Source organism: Mobula hypostoma, chromosome 3, assembly GCF_963921235.1.
Source record: "Mobula hypostoma chromosome 3, sMobHyp1.1, whole genome shotgun sequence".
NCBI classification, from domain to species: Eukaryota; Metazoa; Chordata; class Chondrichthyes; order Myliobatiformes; family Myliobatidae; genus Mobula; species Mobula hypostoma.
The window spans coordinates 219,476,438-219,499,722 of NC_086099.1; the positions used below are offsets into that span (position 1 = coordinate 219,476,438).

The window sequence follows — 23,285 nt, forward strand, 5'->3', positions numbered from 1 at the left end:
CAATGTCACAACCTCTGGGGACAAGCAATACGAAGCTACAATCTGAATACTGAAATTTAGGAATCTATTCGATGTTTGAAAAGCTATTAGAATAGTACACAATAAAAAAATTGCAGGGACCAGTTGAGTGTCATAGAGAGGTGAAATGCAAGCAAGCTTCTTGCACTGTGGTTGGGGGAGATTGCAATTAGAGGTCCTGGATTTAGAGTGAAAGGTTAAATATTTAGGGGGAACTTCTTCACTCAGAGGGTAATGAGAGTCTGGAAAGAGCTGCCAGCAGAAGTGGTGAATGTGGATTTGATTTCAACATTTAAGATAAATTTGCATAGGTACATGGAAGGAAGAGATCTGGGGGGCTACAGTCAGATGGGACTAGGCAAATTAATAGTTTGGCATGGACTAGATGGGCTGAAGAGCCTGTTTTTGTGCTGTAGTACTCTATGACTCATTTGACATGATGGCTCAAAAATGCTATATTTAACTTGCTGACCTCTATACTTTATCCCCTAGCTTCTTGCCAACTGAGTGAAATAAAAGACTGAACCCAGGGGAAAGTGAGTGAAGGTCAATAATGTGAGGACATAAAATAAGCATGTGTCTGTCATTCGCTGTCGATAGGCCTCAAATGTCCTGTGAAACCACAATGTGTACAGTTCTTATCTCCACATTCAAAATGCATAAGATATAAAAACTTTCAATTACTTTTCTCTTTTAAGTGTGGTAAACCAAGGTAAATATGTCATGGTGAGTAACAGTGTATCCTATGAAATTAACAAGAAATTAATGCTTCTTTGAAAGCACAGCAAGATGACATAATTATGTACTACATCAAGATGTTTATATTCTAAAATGATTAATATAAACAGCAATATTCTTAATTCTAGCCTTAAACAAGTTGCCAATTTGGACTGGTCCCAGGACAGTGTAGCAGAGTCCTTGAACAATCCTAAACAAGATGTGCCGATAAATTTATTTTGAAATAAACCTTCATTTCTAGCTGATTAAAGGTGGTTTATTTCACATATCCGACAATCCTTGAATTGACAGGGACATGACATTGTGGGCCAAAGGGCCTGCTCCTGTACTATTCCATGTGTCAGAGTATGCCAACAGATAGACCATTTACTGAGAACCTCTGGAACGTACACGGACCAGATTACAGGTTTTCTCCCCAAAATTCTGCAGATCATACAGAAGGGAAAGAGAAAAGGGAAACCACGATGTCTAAACATCAGCAGCGCTCATCAAAATCTTCCTCATCTCTAACCATCACACAATGCAGATATATTGCACAGATAGCTGATAGGACGCCAGAAAATACAGAACTGTACAACACGGTATAGGCCCTTCGGTCCATGATGTTGTGCTAAACGATCATTCTAACCCTTCCCTCCTACAGAATCTCCCATTTTCTATCACCCATACCTATCTAAACAAATTCTTATTTGCCTCTACCACCACCTCCAGCAGTGTATTCCACTCACCCACCTCTAGCTGTGCAAAAAGCCTCCCTCTGACATCTTTGTACTTTCTTGCAAATCACCTTAAAATTATCCACCTTGTATTAACTATTTCCACCCTTGGAAAAAGTCTACTTGATCTTTGCCTCTTATAATCTTATACACATCTCATCCTTGTTCGCTTCAAAATGAAAAGCCCCAGTTCACACAACCTATCCAAAGACACACTCTCTAGTGCAGGCGGCATCCTGGTAAGCTTCTTCTGCACCCCTTCGGCCCATCTAGTTTGCTCTACCAAAGTGCCAACTTCAACATTCTCTCAGCCAAATTATAAATTTCATTGCAAATTTATAATTTTATCAGTGTTAGTGATTTTTCCTAGACGAATTCCATATAAAATCATGTGCTGCGTCCTTGGCAAAGTCGTTTAAAAGCTCAGTGAAGACACCTAGCAGTGAGTCATAGAGACCACAACCGCACACAATGCTCCAAATTTGGCCTCACTAACGTCTTGTACAACTTCAACATAACATCCCAATTCTTGTACTCATTGCTCTGATTTATGAAGGCCAATGTGCCAAAAGCTCTCTCTATGACTCTGTCTACCTGTCACAATTTCCATTAATGCAGAGCTATTTCTGTTGTTAAATCCTATCTAATGTCATCTACTGGATAAGTAGAAGTTTCCGCTCGAAGATAAAAGACAGTATGTTTCAAACACAGAGCAGTACAGCATAAGAATAGGCTCTCCAGACCATGCTATCAGCATTGAACACAATACAGAATTAAACAAAATCTCTTCTGCCTGTACATGATCCAGATCCCTCATTCCCTGCATATTCATGTGTGTCTATCTAACAGTCTCTTAAACACTATTATCATATTCACTTTCACCACAATCCTTGGGAGCCCGTTCCAGGCACCTGCCATACTCAGTTAAAAAACCTTGTCCTGCGCATCTCTAAAAACTTTCTCCCTCTCACTTTAAATGACATTTCAACGCACAAAAAGAAAATGCTGAAGGAACTCAGCAGCTCAGGCAGCATCTATGGAAATTAATAAACAGTTGACGTTTTGGGCCAAGACCTTTCTTCAGGACATTTCCAACTATGCTGCCTGACATCCTGAATTCCTTCAGCTTCTTGTGCATGTTGCTCTGGATTTCCAACATCTGCAGAATAAGATTCTCACTGTCCACCCTTTCAATGCCTCTTAATCATTTTACAAGTTTCTATCAGGCTCTGGTGTTCCAGTGAAAGCAGCCCAAGTTTGTCCAACCCCTCTAATCCAGGCAACATCATGCTGAATCACATCCTTCCTGAGGAACACACAAGGTGCCGGAGGAACTCAGCAGGTCAGACAGCTGTTATGGAGTGGAATAACTATCGACATTTCAGCACAAGACCCTTCATCAGGAGTGACGAGGAAGGGGAAGAAGACCATTCCTGTTTGAACACTGGTACAAACTCCTTTAGCCGCCTGCACATTGATTCTATTCCTCCTCTTGGCAACATCCTAAACTGAAAGAGAGTTTGCAACGTGGGTTTGAGACTAAAGATGAACATGGGGAATGCAAGAAGGAGCAGGCCATTTTGGCTTCTTGTGCCTGTTCCACCATAAGATAAGAATAGAAACCATAGCAGGAAACATAGATTTAGCATCTCAGATTTTATACCCTCACCATGCTATAACTATCTCCATACTCTTCTGCCTCAGCATGGTCTGGGGATACCCTCAACAATGCCTTTTGTTTCTGATCTACCTCCTTGATTCTAACCCCCTAAACATAATCATAAACAATGCAGCCCATGGTATAATTTCTAACTATTTTCACAGCCATTTACTATACTGGTATCTACTGACCAACACAAACTCACCAGATGCAACACACTAAGTGCTAGAGGAACATCAGCATCTATGCAGAGGAACAGTCAACATTTCCGGCTGAGATCCTTCATCACGACTCATACGTAACTTGCTGAATTCTGGATTTCCAGCAGCTCCAGAATCTCCTTTGTTTATGACTTGCTGGTTCAAAGATAACTGCAGCCTGAGTTTTCAAATTCTTATCCTTACCTTCAAATCCCTCAGCTCCACATGCCCCTCCTGTCTTCCAACCTCTCAAGACTTTGCTAATTTGGACTTTCCATTGCTGGCAGCTATGCATCATGTAAATGCCTGAGTTCTTAATTATTAATTTATTTAGAGATACAACACGGTAACGGGCCTTTCTGGTCCAATTACAGCCACGATACCAATTAATTCAATCATCTGTACGTCTTTGGAATGTTGGAGGAAATGGGAGCACCAAGGGGAAAACACACATAGTTGAGGGGAGAATGTACAATTTCCTTACAGACAGTGGTAGAACTGAACCAGGCTCACTGGCACTGTAATATCATTATGCTAACCACTACAAAATCTCTCTTCCTTCTTCAACACGTTCCCTGCAATTACTCTAGTTGTCCAAGGTTTTAAAGATCTGCCCTGATATAATCTTATAGCTTCACATGAAATTTTACATCCATGAGGGTTCTGTGTTGTATCTTAGAATGTTTCACTTTGTTACAAAAGAACCACAGCAATATACATTCAGTGGCCACTTTATTAGGTGCAGGAATGGAACCCAGTGTGGTCTTCTCCTTCTGTAGCCCATCCACTTCAAGGTTTGATGTGTTGTGCAGTCAGAGATGCTCTTCTGCACACCACTGTTGTAATGTGTGGTTATTTGAGTTACTGTCCCCTTCCAGTCAGCTTGAACCAGTCTGGCCATTCTCTTCCGACCTCTCTCAATAACAAGGCGTTTTTGCCCACAGAAATGCCACTCACTGGATGTTCTTTTGTTTTTTGCACCATTCCCTGTAAACTCTAAAGCGGGGGTTCCCAACCTGAAGTCCACAGACCCTTCGATTAATGATAGGGGACCATGGCATAGAAAAAAGTTGGGAAACCCTGTTCTAGTGCCTGTCGTACATGAAAATGCCAGGAGATCGGCAGTTTCTGAGATACTCAAACCACCCCATCTGGCACCGACAATCATTCCACAGTCAAAGTCACTTAGATCACTTTTCTTCCCCATTCTAATCTTTGTTCTGAACAACAACTGAACCTCTTGACCATATCTGCATGCTTTTATGCACTGAATTGCTGCCACACGATTGGCTGGTTAGATATTTGCATTAATGAACAGGTATACAGGTGTACCTAAAAACGTGGCCACAGGGTGGATGCTGTCATTATGTATACAATTCTACAATTTCCAATAGCTTTGTTGAATATATATTTTAGGGTTTTCTGTTTGGCTCTGATCACCTTGTGGGTTCCCACTTGATAAAAAACAGATGTGTGGGGTAGGTGAAGATGGGTGAGAAGGTTTGGCTGGAGAGAAATCTAACTGGAAGGAAGAAAGGATAGCAGAAGCACTTATTTCCTCTGATTACACTGAGATAACCAACATTTATACTCGATACACTGGAGAAACATACAACAATAACAATATTCAGGGAATAAATCTCATTTTTTTTATGTTGTAGGAGGCAGCCATTTAGGCCAGGGTCTACAGTGGTTCCCAGTCCCACCATGCCACTGGCTTTTCTGTGTCCTGTTCTGTATGACACATCCACTAATTCCATCTTCATTTTGCCACCCACTAATACCAGAGATCATTTACAATAACCAATTAAGCTATCAATACCCATCTGCGGAATATGAGAAGAAATTGGAGGACCTTGAATATAGTCACGCACACAGTCACAGACACCACCATGGAGAGCTCCAATCCTGGCTGCTAGAGGAGGGAGGTTAGGCATGATGTTAGCAACCGCATCTCGTAAACACCTAGAGCTATGGAAAGGCCAACATAAGTTCCCTGGGAGAGGAATGAGCTACACCTGGGGACAACTTGAAAGTCTGGCCCAGGAGAGAAGAGTATGGTGAACTACTGTCAGTGTCCTATGCCCCAGCAGGGGCAATAGGCTTAAACTTTAAAACACACAGCCACAGGGAGAACATGTAAACTCCACACAGAAAGCACCAGGGTCAGAACTGGGAAAAATAAGTACTGGAGGAATCCAGCATCAGGCCTGATGCAGGACCATGGCCTGAAACACTGACCCTCCCTTTGCCTGCACTGATGCTGCCTAACCAACTGAGTTCCTCCAACAGTTAGTCTTTTGCTCCAGATTCCAATACCTACAGTCTCAAAATTCAAAATAAATTTATTAGCAAAGTACGTATATCCACCATATAGAACCCTGAGATTCATTTTCTTGCAGGCACACACAGTAAATCCAAGAAACACAATAGAATCAATGAAAGATTACACCCAACAAGATGGACATACAGCCAATGTGCAAAAGACAACAAACTGCAAATACAAAAGAAAAACACTTTTAAATAAACAATAAATATTAATAATGTGAGATGGAGAGTCCTTGAAAGTAACTTCGTAGGTTGTGGGAACAGTTGAGTGAAATTATTCCCACAGGTTCAAGAGCCAGATGATTGAGGGGTAATAACTGTTTCTGAACCTGGGTGGTGTGGGTCCTAAGGCTCCTATATCTTCTTCCTTATGGCAGCAGCGAGAAGAGAGCATGGGCTGGATGGTGGGTGGGAGACCTTGATGATGGATTCAACTTTCCTGCAACAGTTTGCCATGTAGATGTGCTAAATGGTGGGGAGGGCGTTACTTGTGATGGACTGGGCCATATCCACTACTTTTTGTAGGATTTTCTGTTCAAGGCATTGGTGTTTCCATACCAGGCCATGATGCAACCAGTCAATATACTTCCCCCACAAATCTATATAAGTTTTTCAAAGTTTTAGATGTCATGCCGAATCTTTGCAAATTTCTGAGGAAGTAGAGGAGCCACCATGCTTACTTTGTCATTGCACTTGCATTTTGGACCCAGGGCAGGTCCTCCAAAATGATAACACCAATGAATTTAAAGCTGCTCACCCTCTCCACCTCTAATCCTGTGATGAGGACTGGCTCACAGCCCTCCAGTTTCCTTCTCAAGTCAATAATCACTTGGGTCCGTGTCCATAGGACACTCAAGGCTGCTGCACAGGTTGACAGTGTTGTTAAGAAGGCTTATGGTGTGTTGGCGTTCATCAAAAGCCATGAGATAACATTACAGCTACACAAGACCTTGGTCAGACCCCACTTGGAGTACTGTGTTCAGTTCTGGACACCTCACTACAGGAAGGATGTGGATACTATAGAGAAAGTACAGACGAGATTTATAAGGATGTTGCCTGGATTGGACAGCCTTATGAGAATTGGAGTGATGGAGGATGAGAGGTGTACTGATAAGAGGTGTATAAGATGATGAGGGGCATTGTTCGTGTGGATAGCCAGAGGCATTATCCCCAGGGCTGAAGTAGCTAACACAAGGGGGCATAGTTTTAAGGTGCCTGGAAGTAGGTACTGAGGTGATGTCAGGGGTAAGTTATTCCACACAGAGTGGTGGGTGCGTGGGACGCACTGCTAGTGTGGGCAGTGGAAGTGGATAAAACAAGGTCTTTTGATAGCCTCTTAGATAGGTACATGGCAGACATCCCACCCTGCAAAAACTCATTTCAGGGAGGTAGCACCATCAACTTGCAGGAGACTTCCAGGAGAGGTGGGATGTCTGCAATAGAGTAGCTCCTTAGCAGCTGGCCAGCTAGTTTAAATAACGTTAGCTATGCTAATGAACGAATGACACCTGTTAAACTCACTTCAACATGTCTTTTACAGTCTTAACCCACCATGGGCAATAGAAAAGTCACTGTTGCAAACAGTGCAGCGAGCAACACTGTCATTATTTTAACCCAATTAGGCAGGGGTACACTTTAGTGTAGTCTGGGGTGACGTACGTTTTATTTTTTTGGAACACTCTGCAGTCTCTCAATCAATCTCTCTCTCTCTCTCTCGTGCCTTCGCTCTCGCGCTTTTCTCTCGCTCACTCTCAAACAAACTGATTTCCGTGATATTGTACATAATTTGCGGGCATCAGGGAGCCACTATTAATATGCGGGAGACTCCCGGAAGTTCCGGAAGAGGTAGGATGTCTGACATGGAGCTTAGAAAAATAGAGGGCTATGCGCTAGGGAAATTCTAGGCAGTCTCTAGAGTAGGTTACATGGTCAGCACAGCATTGTGGGCTGAAGGGCCTGTAACGTGCTGTAAATTTCTAAGTTCTATCAGCTCCTTGGTCTTCTTGACATTGAGAGAGAGGTTGTTGTGGCACCACTCAGCCAAATTTTCAATCTGCTGATGTTTATATGCTGATTCATCACCACCTTTGATTTGGCCAACAACAGTGGTGTAATCAGCAAACTTAAGTATGGCATTGGAGCTGTGTTTAGCCTCACAGTCATAAATACAAAGCAAGTAGAGCAGGGGGCTAAGCACATGGCCTTGTGCTGTACCTGTGCTGATGGGTGACTGTGGAGGTGATGTTACTGCCAATCTAAACTGACTAGGGCCAGCAAAGGAGGAAATCGAGATCCAGTTGTACAAGGAAGTTTTGAGTCCACGCACTTGAAGCTTATTGATTCGGTTTAAGGGGATGATGGTACTGAAAGCTGAGCATCCTGATATATGTTGACATTTCTGGTCGCCACCCTTCACAAGAACTGGAGTATTATGCACAGTTCTGGTCACCACAGTATAGAAATAAACCCAAGCAATTCATGTCATAACAAAGTGGTACATTAATTTCAAAAAGTCATCAATAGTCATTTAAACAAAACAGTCTCAGTCACTTTTAATACACTGTAAACATAAAATATTCTGCAGATTCTGGAAATCTTTTACCATGATTCTTGATAAGTCACTTGATAAATCCATGATTTCAACCTCATCTTGCCTCAGAGAAATGATTTCTTCCACCTTGACTCAATTGACTTCCTTGGCTCTCAGTACTGTCACTGAGTCATAGAGTACCATAGCACAGTAACAGGCCTTTTGCTCTATCTAGTCCACACTGAACTGTTATTCCACCTCGACCCACTGACCCGCACCTGGACCCATAGCTTTCCATACCTCTCCCATCTATGTACATGCAAATTTTCTGAAATGTTGAAATCAAACCCACATTCCCCACTTAAACTGGCAGCTCATTCCATCCTTGCATCACCCTCTGAGTGATGAAGTTCTAAGGTCCCTCGTAAATATTTCACCTTTAACCTATGCCCTCTAGTTTTAGTCTCACTCAATCTCAGTGGACCTCTCATTGAACTGAACAAATTAAGCTTGTCTCAGCCTGAAACGCTGACGTTTATTCATTTTCATATATGCTGTCTGACCTGCTGAGTTCCTCCAGCATTTTACGTATGTGTTGCCCTGGATTTCTAGCATCTACAGAATCTCATGTGTTTAAGGTTAGCCACCATTCTGTTGGATTTTTTCACTCCACAGAATTGGCCATGTCTCATCTATTTTGGTTAGATTTTTTTTCTTTTGTCTTGAGCTCTCATTCTGTCCCTTCTTTCTTTTCTGCAACTTAAACCACACTCATTTTCCCACTTCTCCCAGCTCTAACGAAAGATCATGACCTGAAATGTCGCCTCAGATTTTCTCGCTCTGGATGCTGCTTGACCTTCAGAGTGCTTCCAACATTCTGATGTTGGTGCAGGATTTCCAGGTTTCTATTGAGGGCTCTGCTGAATCTACACAGGAATGACAGGTTTAGCCAGTGCTTATTTTCTCCCTTCATACCCTTTACCCCACGCACCTTCCCCACACCGATCACCTGATAGCTTGTACTCATTCCCCTTCCCCCACAACCTTATTCTGCCCCACTTCCTTTCCATCAGACATGAGAGCACAATAATGCCGCTTAGCGCTCTGAGTCTGGTCCGCCATTTCATCATGGCTGATCCATTTTGCTCTCAACACCAATCTCCTGCCTTTTCCCAATAACCTTTCACACCCTGACTAATCAAGAACGTCAAGTACACCCAATGACTTGGCTTCCACAGCCACCTCTGGCAATGAATTGCATAGATTCACCACCCTCCGTCTAAAGAATTTTAACCTGATCTCCGTTCTCAATGGACGTCCTTCTATTCTGAGGCTGTGCCCTCTAATCCTAGACTCCCCCACCACAGGAAATATTGCCTGCACATCCACTCTATCTCGACCTTCTAAATTCCAGCGATTAAAGGCCCAGGGCCTTCAATCGCTCCTCATACGATAAGCCTTTCATTCCTAGAATCATTCTTGTGAACCTCCTCTGAACCTTCTCCAACCTTAGTTCATTCTTTCTTAAATAACCGCTCACAATACTCTAAGTGAGGCCTCACCAGTACCTTATAAAGCCTTAGCATGATATCCTTGCTTTTATGGTCTCGTCCTCCTGAAATGAAAGCCAATGTTGCATTTACCTTCCTCACCACCAACTCAACCTGCAAACTGCACAAGGTCTCCCAAGTCCCTTTGCAACTTGGATTTTTGAATTTTCTTCCCATTTAGAAAATAGCCCATGCTTTTATTCCTTCTATCAAAATGCATTAGTATACACATTCCGACAATGTATTCCATCTGCCGCTTCTTTGCCACTTCCCTAATCTGTCTAAGTCCTTCTACAGCCTACTTGCCTCCTCAACGTTACCTGCCCCTCCACCTATCTTCGTATCGCCTGTAACCTTGGCCACAAAGCCATCAATTCTGTCATCCAAATCATTGACATACAAGTGGTCCCAACAATGACCCCTGTTGAACACCCCTTGTCACTGAGGCCAAGCAGAAAAGGTTGCCTTTATTCCCACTCTTTGCCAGGCAATGCTCTATCAATTCTAGTATCTTTTCGATAAAGGGCTTGTTACTCTGCTATACTGCTCTTTTGACTCAAAGACAATAGAGTGCCAAGGGAGTCAACTGAGTCAAGATTGAAGAAATAAGTTCAGTGATGCAAGATTACTTTTCTCTCCTTCTGTTCTTATTTGCTCATTCCTCATCTGTTAGGGCATAGCAGAATGGCTCCTGAGGTAGTGTTTTGTACTGTGTGTGGGGTGTGGGAAGTCTGAGAGACCCCCAGTCTCTCAGATAAACACATCTGCACAGCTGCAGCTCTTGAGAGAACGTATTAAGGAACTGGAGCTGCAGCTGGAAGGTCTTCAACTCGTACGGGAGAATAAGGACATAACAGACAGGAGCTACAGGGAGGTAGTTACCTCTAGATTGCAGGAAACAGGTAACTGGGAGATGGGGGGGGGTGGGGAAATGCACAGCCAGTGTAGAGTACACCTGTGACTGTTCAGCTGTCCCCTCAATAAGTATACAACTTCAGGTACTATTGAGTGCCGGGTGTTGGGGGGGGGGGAGGGGGCATAGTGGCTGGGTTTCTGACACTGAGTCTGGTGCTGTGGCTCAGAAGAGCAGAGAGGTGAAAAGGACTGCAGTGTTGATTGGAGATTCCATAATCAGAGGAACAGAAATGAGAGTCTGTGCTGCGATAGAAACATCCAGATGTTACGTTACCTCCCAGGCGCCAGGATCAGGGATATCTCAGATCAGGTCCATGGCATTCTCAAGGGAGTCTGTGAGCAGCCAGAAGTCTTGGTACATATTGGCACCAATGGCATAGGTAAACATACAGAGATTTTAGTGAGTTAGGTAGAAAGCTGAAAAGCAGGACCTCCAGGATAGTAATCTTGGGATTGCTGCCTGTGCCACACACCAGTGAGGGTATGAATAGCATGATCTGGCAGGTGAATTCATGGCTGAAGAAATGGTGGAGGCGACCAGGATTCAGATTTATGGATTGTTGGAATCTCTTCTGAGGAAGGTACAACCTGTGGAAAAGGGACGGGTTACACATGAACTCAAGGAGGTCCAGTATCATAGAAACATAGAAAATCTACAGCACCGTACAAGCCCTTCAGCCCACAAAGTTGTGCCAAACATGTACTTACTTGAGAAATTACCTAGGGTTACCCATAGCTCTTATTTTTCTAAACTCCATTACCTATCCTGCAGTCTCTTAAAAGACTCTATTGTATCCACCTCCAACACTGTTGCCGATAGCCCATTCCACGCACTCACCACACTCTGTTTAAAACACTTACCCTGACATCTCTTCTGTACCTGCTTCCAAGCACCTTAAAACTGTGCTCTCTCATGCTAGCCATTTCAGCCTTGGGGAAAAAACTTCTAACTATCTACATAATCAATGCCTCTCATCATCTTATACACCTCTATCAGGTCACCTCTCATCCTCCGTCGCCCCAAAGAGAAAAGGCCAAGTTCACTCAACCTATTCTCATAAGGAATGCTCCCCAATCCAGGCAACATTGTTGTAAATTTCCTCTGCACCCTTTCTATAGTTTCCACATCCTTCCTGCAGTGAGGCATCCAGAACTGAGCACAGTACTCCAAGTGGGGTCTGACCAGGGTCCTATATAGTTCTAACATTACCTCTCGGCTCTTAAACTCAATCCCACGGTTGATGAAGGCTAATACACCACATGCCTTTTTAACCGCAGTCAACCTGCACAGCAGCTTCAAGTGTCCTATGGACTCAGACCCCAAGATCCCTCTGATCCTCCACACTGCCAAGAGTCTTACCATACTATATTCTGCCATCATATATGAGCTAACAAAATGAACCACCTCGCACTTGTCTGGGTTGAACTCCATCTGCCATTTCTCAACCCAGTTTTGCATCCTATCGATGTCCTGCTGTAACCTCCACACTATCCACAACACCCCCAACCTTTGTGTCATCAGCAAATTTACTAACCCTTCCCTCCACTTCCTCATCCAGGTCATCTATAAAAATCATGGAGCAGAGATCCCAGAACAGATCCCTGAGGCACACCACTGGTCACTGACCTCCATGCAGAATATGACCCGTCTACAACCACTCTTTGCCTTCTGTGAGCAAGCCAGTTCTGGATCCACAAAGCAACGTCCCCTTGGATCTCATGCCTCCTTACTTTTTCAATAAGCCTTGCATAGGGTACCTTATCAAACGCCTTGCTGAAATCTATATACATGACACCAACTACATCTGCTGCTCTACCTTCATTAATGTGTTTAGTCACATCCTCAAAAAATTCAATCAGGCTCGTAAGGCAAAGCCATGCAGGTTATTCCTAATCATATTACGCTTCCCCAAATGTTCATAAACCCTGCCTCTCAAGATCTTCTCCATCAACTTACCAACCAACCACTGAAGTAAGTATCCTTGCAGACAAGTTGGCCAGAGTTGTTTGAGATGGTTTAAATTAACCCAGCAGGAGAATGGGAACCGGAGTGACTGTGTTGAGGATGAACTGGTTGGTTGGTGTAGAGGCAGTGTGTAATTAGACTCCCAACAATGAAAGACTGATGGAAAAGCAAGATTGCAGTCAACCGGATGAGTTGCAATGCAAAAGACAGACAAAATTGAAAAGAGTGAATACAGGACTAAGGTGATATAAATGAATGCGCGCAATATACGGAATAAGATCGATGAACTTGTAGCAGTTACAGATTGGCATGTATGATATTGTAGGCATTACTGAATCATGGCTGGAAGAGTATTATAGCTGGGAGCTTAATGTCCAAGGGCAACAGGAAGGCAGAGGCGGTGGTGTTGCTCTGTTGGTAAAAAATGGAATCAAATCATAAGAAAGAGGTGACATGGGGTCGGAAGATGTTGAATCATTCTGAATAGAGCCAAGGAACTGCAAGGGTAAAAAGACCCCCTAACAGTAGTAAAGATGAGGTCTACAAATTACCATGGGATACAGAAAAGGCATGCAAAAAGGGGCAATGTTACAACAGACTAGGGGGATTTCAATATGCAGGTAGATAGGAAAAATCAGGTTGGTGCTGGATCCCAAGAGGAGAAATTTCTAGAATGGCTATGACATAACTTTGTAGAGCAGCTCGCGGCTGAGCCCACTAGAAGATCAGCTATTCTGGGCTAGGTGTTGTGCAATGAACCAGAATGGATTAGAAAGCTTAAGGTAAAAGAACCCTTAGGGACAAGTGATCATAATCTGATGAAATTCACTCTGAAATTTGAGGAGAAACTGAAGTCAGATATATCAGAGTTACAGTGGAGTAAAGGGAACTACAGAGACATGAGAAAGGAGATGGCCAGAATTGATTGGCAAAGAACACTGGCAGGGATGACAGCAGAGCAGAAATGACAGGAATGTCTGGAAGCAATTCAGGAGGCACAGGATATATACATCACAAAGAGGAAGAAGTATTCTAGAGGAGACTGAGGATCTTCTAAGTATGCAGGCCTCTCCTACACATGTTCTACCAGTCTGTTGTTGCCAGTACAATCTTCTATGGTGTGCTGGGGCAATGGCATCAACACGGGTGATGGCCAACAGGCTCAATAAACTGATTAGAAAGGCTGGCTCTGTTATAGGAGTCAAACTGGACACATTGGAGGCTGCGGTAGAACAAAGGACCCTATGGAAAATCCTGGCAATTCTGGACAATATTTCTCACCCTCTGTATGCCACTGTGGCCGAACAGAGGATCACTTTTAGTAATAAACTAAGACAACCAAAGAGTGGTGTATGAGGTCATTCTTACCCTCAGCCAATAGGCTCTATAATGAATCAAGCTATAGCTGGGGAACTGATGACCGACACCCCCCCCCCAGGTAACTTTTTTTTATATATTCTTTCTTACTTCTCTTCTAATATTTGTGTACCTGTGCACTTGTAATACTACTATGACGCCGTAATTTCCTTTGGGGTCAATAAAGTATCTATTGATCTATCTATCTATCAGCAAGATGAAACACTGTGGCTTACAAGAGAAGTCAAATCTAGCATAAAAGCCAAAGAGAGGGCATATAAGATAGCAAAATAAAAGTGAGAAGTTAGAAGATTGGGAAGCTTTTAAAAACCAAAAAGCGGCAACTAAAAAGTCATTAAGGAAAAGATGGAATATGAAAGTAAGCTAGCAGAATGGTGGAATTTGAAGGTATCAGGGGTCACGAAGTGTGTAAAGTTACCATAAGTAGAGAGAAGGCTCTTGGGAAACTGAAAGGTCTGAAGGTAGATAATTCACCTGAACCAGATGCTGTACACCTCAAGGTTCTGAAAGAGGTTGCTGAAGTGATTGTGGAGGCATTAGTGATGATCTTTCAAGAATCATTGAATTCTGGAATGGTTCTGGAAGATTGGAAAATTGCGAATGTCACTCCACTCTTCAAGAAGGGAGAGAGGCAGATGAAAGGAAATTATAGGCCAGTTAGTCTGATTTCAGTGGTTGGGAAGATGTTGGAGCCGATTGTTAAGGATGTGGTTTTGGAGTACTTGGAGGCATAGTCAGCATAGTTTCCTCAAGATAAAAGCTTGCCTGACAAATTTGTTGGAATTCTTTAAAGAAATAACAAGCAAGATAGATAAAGGAGAATCAGTTAATGTTGTATACTTGAATTTTCAGAAGGCCTTTGACAAGGTGTCACACAAGGCTGCTTAACAATCTACGAGCCCATGGTATTACAGCAAGGATTCTAGCATGGATAAAGCAGTGGCTGATTGGCAGGAGGCAAAGAGTGGGAATAAAGGGAGCCTTTGCTGGATGGCTGCTGATAACTAGTGGTGTTCCATAGGGTTCTGTGTAGGGACCACTTCTTTTTACATTATATGTCGATGATGGATTTGATGGCTTTGTTGCAAAGATTGCAAATGATATGAAGATAGAAGGAGAAGCAGGTGGTTTTGAGGAAGTATAGAGGCTACAGAAGGACTTACAGTGGTGCTAGAAACGATCTTAAAGAGGACTTCAGAAGAATTGTACAGCTGTATGAAGTTGGAAAAGGCAACAAAAGCATTGCTAAAGTCTACAGCAGGAGAAATTGTATAGAAAAGGAGAAAACTCAATACTGCTATTCGCCCTAGGAGTGGGCATCCTGCAAAGATCACATCAAGAGCACTATGTATAATGCTGAAGGAGGGGAAAAAGAACCCAAGGATAACAGCAAAAGACCTGCAGAAATCTCTAGAAATTACTGAAGTGTCTGCTCATGTGTCCACTATAAGAAAAATACTGAACAAGAATGGTGTTCATGGAAGGAGAGCACAGAGGAAACCACTGCTGTCCAAAAAAACATTGCTGCACGTCTCAATTTTACAAAAGACCACCTGGATGTTCTACAACGCTTCTAGGACAATGTTCTGTGGACAGGTAAGACTAAAGTTGAACTTTCTGGCAGAAATACACATTGCTATGTTTGGAGGAAAAAAGGCACTGCGCACCACCACCAAAACCTCATCCCAACAGTGAAGCACGGTGGAAGAAGCATCATGGTTTGGTGCTGCTTTGCTGCCTCAGGGCCTGGACGGCTTGCGATCACTGAGGCAACAATGAATACAAAATTGTATCGAGACACTTTTCAGGAGAATGTCAGGGTAGTGGTCCATCACCTGAAGCATAATAGAAGTTAGATAATGCAACAAGACAATGATCTGAAAGACAAGTGTAAATCAACAACAGAATGGTTTAAAAAGAACATTTGTATTTTGGAATGGCCGAATCAAAGTCCTGACCTTAATCCTATAGAAATGTTGTGGAAGGACCGGAAGCAAACTGATCATACAAGGAAGCCCACCGACATCCCAGAGTTGAAGCAGTTTTGTAAAGAGGAAAGGCTTAAAATTCATCCAAGCTGACGTGCAGAACTGACCAACAGTTACTGGAAATGTTTGGTTGAAGTTATTGCTTTACAAAGGGTCACACCAGTTACTGAAAGTAAAGGTTCACATACCTTTTCCAACAAATACACTTAACATTGGATAATTTTTCTCAATAAATAAATGAACAAGTATAATTTTTTGTGTTATTTATTTAACTGGGTTCTCTATCTTGTTCCAGGACTTCAGTGAAGATCTGATCGCAATTGAGCTCATATTTCCACAAAAATAGAGAAAAATCTACAGGGTTCACAAACTTTCTAGCATCACTGTATCTATCAGTGAATATAGACCCAAGGCAGGAAATAATATTTCACATACAGATCTGGTGTTTATTTTGAATAATATAACTTGCTGTGAGACAGAGTGGTCTATTTCTCAACCTATCCTTCACACATGGCAGCCATCATTACCATTCCACTATGTACAATGGTTAACCAAGCTCCAACGTAAGACCACAAGATGTAGGAGCAGAATTAGGCCATTCAGCCCATTGAGTATGCTCTGCCATTCAACCATGGCTGATTTATAACTCTTCTCAACCCCATTCTCTTGCCTTCTCCCCATAACCTTTGGCACCCTTGCGAATCAATAACCTATCAACCTCTGTTTTAAATATATCCAATGATTATAAATTCTCACTCTTGCAGTGAAAGCCTTAAAAATGGACTTCACCTTGTCCTTTCTTTAATGCCAAAATAATTGTTGAATGGTCAGTTGATCTACCAATGTCTTATCTCAGGTGATATCATATTCAAAGATTACGGCTGTCACTGGATTTTCACCAAAGTGCATAAATACAAATAAAGACAAAAATTATAGTGTTTAGATACCATGAGCAAACACAACTTGAACAAAATAGTTGAAGCGTTACCACTTTGGCAAGACACAATAGCAGAGAACCTGTACGGCAGCCAGAAAGAAAAACAGTACATATTCATTAACTGCCAATTCCTTAATGGGAAATATTGCTAAGTATCCTATAGCACGTCAGAGACCAGATTGCCAAATCTAGTACTATATGGATCTCAGAAGACTAAACTTAAAATAAATGGACGAGTTAACTCTCAACCTGGGTGATGAGGCGTTATTTAGATTGCAAACAACGAGAACGAGTGACATACCTGAATACTTTTCTCACAGTCAGTCTGGTGATGTAGTGATAGCTCACTCTCCAGTACAAATCTCTTGCCACACTTGTCACAGATCTGCATGCGGCTGTGTGTGACATTCATGTGCTTTTCTAGATACCAACGGTTATTGAAGACCCGGGGGCACTTTTTGCAGGGGAAGTTCTGCTTCTCCTCAATTTTCACCTTCTGATTTGAGCTATCGGAATCCTTCTTTCGCTTCCTACCTCGAGTGGTCGCTTCTGGTTTGGCCCGTCTCCGTGACCTACTGGAAGCTGCTGGAGTCGCCTCTTTAGAGGCAGTTGAAGCTCTTGCTGCTCTTCTCGGAGCTTGGCCACTTTCAGTCTTAACTTCTGGAGTTTCAGAATTATCATCTTCGTTTACATCTTCTTCACTCTCCTCTACATCCTCATCATCTTCCTCACTGACTTCTTCGTCCTCCTCTTCATCTGCATCGTCTTCATCATCATCCTCATCGTCGTCGTCGTCGTCCTCTTCGTCATCCTCTTCCTCCTCTTCATCCTCCTCCTCTTCGGGACACCTTCCCAGAACAGCAGTGGCCTCTGAAGGTGAAGACATTCCTTCGGCACCTTTAGAAACATTTAGAGTCTGGTTGTTGAGGTTAACCTCAACGATGATCTGCTCCCTATTATAGGAGCTCCGGCTATCAGAGTCATCGTCCATCTCCGTGTCGCCTTCGATCTTGCACACTGCTTGGCTATCATTCTCCTCCTTGTAATATTGCTGCTTCTGCTGCAGAGGTGAGTGCTGCTTCCCTGTATTGTCTTCCACACGTACCGAGTACGGGTTGTTACCCTCTCGGGCGTAGATCTTGGGATGTGAATCCACCTCCTGTTTGATCTCACGGTAAAACTGCGAGCCGAGAGGATTGCTGTGGCTTTCCTGTTTCGACATGTCGCTCACCACTGTTGTCAAATTTAAGGATCGGCTGTCTATTAACTCTTGACAGGAAGTGGCAATATCGTTCATCTGTAGAACTGCAGCCGCATTCAGCACATCCTGCACGTTGCAGGCGTTTACCAGCAGCTTTGAAGTGTAGATGAAGTTAAGGATCTGCTGGAACCCTTGCGACGTCAGGGCCTCCAATGAAAGTTCGACGCGTTGCAGCTGCTTATTTTGCGTGAAGAGGGAATGAAAGAACTGGCTGTAGGCCGCGAGGACCCCCTTGTGAGCGGGGAACGTGTTCTTCTGCCGCACCAACACAATGTCTACGTCACACAGGTCCGGCTGAAACAGGCGCTGCTCGTTCAATCTGTCCATCAAACAAGTGAAGTGGAGGGCAACATCCTCCACCAGAGAATACTCAGTGGAAGGGTAGTCAGTGGTCTTTTCAACTATCAGCTGGAAGAGAAAGGAAAACAAAAATCAGGTCAAAACGTTGCATACAGACAACACCGAGTGCACTGGGAAAGGGGTTTCTTTTCAACCCATAAGTCCAGGCAGCTAAATGCAACATAAAATGTGAGCACTTCTTTCCAAAACCAAGAACTATTTTAGATATCACGCAGAATTATTCTGAACGTACACTCAGTGGCGACCTGCATATCTACTCGTTAATGCAAATATCTAATCAACCAATCACGTAACAGCAACTCAATGCATAAAAGCATGCAGGCGTGGTCAAGAGGTTCAGCTGTTGTTCAGACCAAACATCAAAATGGGAAAGAAACGTGATCTAAGTGACTTTCACCCATGGAATGATTGTTGGTGCCAGACGGGGGTGGTTTGAGTATCTCAGAAATTGACCTTCTGCCATTTTTACACACAAGTCCCTAGAGTTTGCAGAGGATGGTGGGGAGAAACAAAAAAAAACATCCAGAGGCCAGCAGTTCTGTGGGTGAAAATGCCTTGTTTATGAGAGAGGTCAGAGGAGAATGGCCAGACTGGTTCAAGCTGATAGGAAGGCGACAGCAACTCAAGTAACCACGCATTACGACAGTGGTGTGCAGAGGAGCATCTCTGAATGCACAACATGTCGAACCTTGAAGTTGATGGGCTACAACAGCAGCAGAACATGAACACACACTCAGTGTCCATGTTATTAGGTACCGGAGTAAATGATAAAGTGGACACTGAGTGTATACCCATATTGCCTATTGGATGGTTGAAAAGTGAAGGCTTTGATTTTCTCTTCTTGTTTTCCTCTTCCTAAACCCTGCCACATCCAATCTGCCAACACTTCTTGGTGTCCAGTTCTCTGGCTTAGGGTCTGTACTCACTGGAGTTTGGAAGAATGGGGGGGGGGGGATCTCATTGAAACCTACTAAATATTAAAAAGGTCTAGACAGAGTCAACATGAAGAGGATGTTTCCTGTAGTGCGAGAAAAAAGGAACAAAGGTCACAGCCTCAGAATACAAAGACATCCCCTTAGAACAGAGATCAGGAGGAATTTCTTTCACCAGAGGGTGGTGACTCTGTGGAATTCATTGCCACAGACAACTGTGGTGGTCAAGTCAATGGGTATATTTAAAGGGGAGGTTGATAAGTTAATGATTAGTAAGGGCATCAAAGGTTACAGGGAGAAGACAGAAGAATGGGCTTGAGAGGGATGATAATTACTCATGATGGAATGACAGAGCAGACTTGATGGACTAATTCTGTTCTTATCTCTTACAGTCTCCACTGTGGCTCTGCCACACTGCCTGTATTTTGTAAGGCTCAGTAACTGAGTAGACACCTAACTGTATCCTCACTGACATCAGCTCTGAAAGATCACTGCACAGCCCTGCAGGGACAGTCTTTTTCTTAAACTGCTGGCAAACTGGAGAAGCCACATAGGGAAGGGGCCAACTTGCTGGGTTCTGTGGGACTGCATGGATCAGCTGGGCTGGAGGAGCACAAGGATGAACCAGCTACTGAATGTGGCCGTTTGGCCTATAATACCTGATCCCTGCACCTAGGACTCCCTCAAACATCACACGATCCTGTTTCTTTTTAGAAATCTGTGACGTTAATACTGAAGAAACTTGGAAACATGGTACTGGTCAGAGTACAAAGCCTACAAACCTAATTTCAAGAATAACCAATCAAAATTAATACTTGAAAAATAAGTTGTCTGATCCATTGACTTGTTTAAAGGTGTCCAAAATATTTCAAGAGGAATCGAAAAATCAATAGTAAGCACATGTCCAAACCTCCTGCTTCAATAACACTGGAAGAACAGGTCTGGTATCTTCCCAAGTTCCCGCATGACAATCCAACTGCCCAGAAAAAAAGCATCAGCACAAGTCAAGACAACTCCTACTGCTTGCCTTCATACCTTTAGCAATTCAGATCACTTGAACTGAAAAATACTTACTCCAAACTCTGATAACTCCCTCCTGCATCTTTCCTAACTCTCTGTCCCAGAGCAATCACCCAATTTTAACACACAGTCAAAATGAAGAGTACACATTTCTTGGGTATAACTGCCACTGAACTGTACACATTAATTCCTGCACTAGGTCAGTCCAATCTGATCCCTTGTCAAATGAAGCTCAGACATAGATTACCGTGTACCACTGTTTGTTCTCAGTTCTGCTGCAGATCCCAGTGGAAACAAACCAAGTGATATGCTTTCATTTACACTTCTCCGACAAAGATGCATTGTAGATGTTGTAAGTGGTCCACCTCTTATCATCGATAACATTTTCATGCGATGGCTTATGCTCAGTTTCAAAGAGTCACAGCCATCACTCAGTGTATTCACAAACAGTATCATGAACACAAGAGATTCTGCAGCTGACAAATATTTCGAGCAACACACACACCCCCACCCACACAATGAATGAATGCATAGTCAACTGTTTATTTCCCTCCACAGCCGCTGCCCGACTTGCTGAACTCCTCCAGCATTCTGTGTGCGTGTAGCTAACACGAAGAGCAAATATGGCTTATAAGTCAAGAAATTTATCAGCAATTTTAAAAAAATACTTCTTATAGAGAAAAGCTTTTCCCAAAAGCTCACTGCTGGAAAGTGCTATAGGGCTATTAAAATAAAAACTTCACACCATCTTAAAAGTTTCTACCACCAGGCAGTTAATCTGATCAACCACTCTAGTTAGCTGCCACCCCCCTCTATCTATTATCTCAGTTACTGCACTGCAAGCACTTTAAACCACTTCTTATAAGGCTGTTTATGTTGCATATACAGTACATGCTAGTATTTATAATATTTATACACATTTTATTCCATATCTATCCTTTATTTTTATATAATTCTTTATGATTTACAATTGTTGAATGTTCCAGAAACACAAGAAAATCTGCAGATGTAGGAAATCCAGAGCAACACACACAAAATGCTGGAGGAACTCAGCAGACCAGGCAGCGTTGATGGAAAAGAGCAAACAGGTGACGTTTTGGGCCGAGACCCTTCATCAGGACTGCTGAATGTGGTTGCTTTTTACTGCATGTTGTGCCCTAACAACACACCACAGCAAGTTCCTAATATGTGTAAATATACGTGGTGAATGAAGTTGATCCTTAATCCTTAAAGAAGAAAATCAGACACTCCAGCCAATATCAAAGTTCCAAAATTCAAAGTAAATTTATCAGCAAAGTATGCATGCCATATCCAACCCCGAGATTAATTCTCTTGCGGGCACCCTCAGGACAACAAAATACAACAGAAATCACAAAAAAACATACAGAACAAAGACTGACAAATATCAAATGTTCAAGAGGACAAATCACACACATAATTTTTAAAAGTAAATAATTCAGAGGACATGAGCTGCAGAGTCCCCAAAACTGAATCTACAGCCGGAGAGCTCATTCAGTGCTGCCCGATGGCTGCAGGGCGGCAACTGCTCCTGAACCTGGCAGCGTGGGACCCAGTAGGCTTATAGTAGACATCTGTGGCCTCCCTCCCCTTTCTAGATCTTTCTGTCACGGAATTAGTCCTTACTCTTAATAATTTCTTCTTTGGCTCATCCCACTTCCTCCAAACTAAAGGTGTAGCTATGGGCACCCGTATGGGTCCTAGCTATGCCTGCCTTTTTGTTGGCTTTGTGGAACAATCTATGTTCCGTACCTATTCTGGTATCTGTCCCCCACTTTTCCTTCGCTCCATCGACGACTGCATTGGCGCTGCTTCCTGCACGCATGCTGAGCTCGTTGACTTTATTAACTTTGACTCCAACTTTCACCCTGCCCTCAAGTTTACCTGGTCCATTTCCGACACCTCCCTCCCCTTTCTAGATCTTTCTGTCTCTATCTCTGGAGACAGCTTATCCACTGATGTCTACTATAAGCCTATGGACTCTCACAGCTATCTGGACTATTCCTCTTCTCACCTTGTCTCTTGCAAAAATGCCATCCCCTTCTCACAATTCCTCCGTCTCCGCCGCATCTGCTCTCAGGATGAGGCTTTTCATTCCAGGATGAGGGAGATGTCCTCCTTTTTTAAAGAAAGGGGCTTCCCTTCCTCCACCATCAACTCTGCTCTCAAATGCATCTCTCCCATTTCACGTACATCTGCTCTCACTCCATCCTCCCGCCACCCACTAGAAATAGGGTTCCCCTGGTCCTCACCTACCACCCCACCAGCCTCCCGGTCCAACATATTATTCTCCGTAACTTCCGCCACCTCCAACGGGATCCCACCACTAAGCTCATCTTTCCCTCCCCCCCCGCTTTCTGCAGGGATCACTCCCTACGCGACTCCCTTGTCCATTCGTCCCCCCCATCCCTCCCCACTGATCTCCCTCCTGGCACTTATCCTTGTAAGCGGAACAAGTGCTACACATGCCCTTACACTTCCTCCCTTACCACCATTCAGGGCCGCAGACAGTCCTTCCAGGTGAGGCGACACTTCACCTGTGAGTCGGCTGGGGTGATATACCGCGTCCGGTGCTCCCGATGTGGCCTTCTATATATTGGCGAGACCCGACGCAGACTGGGAGACCGGTTTGCTGAACACCTACACTCTGTCCGCCAGAGAAAGCAGGATCTCCGAGTGGCCACACATTTTAATTCCACATCCCATTCCCATTCTGATATGTCTATCCACAGCCTCCTCGACTGTCAAGATGAAGCCACACTCAGGTTGGA

General features: G+C 43.4%; 1 protein-coding gene across 7 annotated transcripts in view; it reads right to left on the reverse strand.

Annotated features, from left to right (window-relative positions):
- Positions 1-23,285, reverse strand: part of zbtb47b (zinc finger and BTB domain containing 47b) — a 296,884-nt gene that overhangs the window by 113,021 nt on the left and 160,578 nt on the right. For all 7 annotated transcript variants that reach the window (XM_063044540.1, XM_063044543.1, XM_063044539.1 and 4 more), the window contains one exon: positions 17,225-18,592. In XM_063044540.1, the coding sequence (XP_062900610.1) occupies positions 17,225-18,511 (1,287 nt within the window). In that variant the 5' untranslated portion in view covers positions 18,512-18,592. The remainder of the gene's footprint in view (positions 1-17,224; positions 18,593-23,285) is intronic.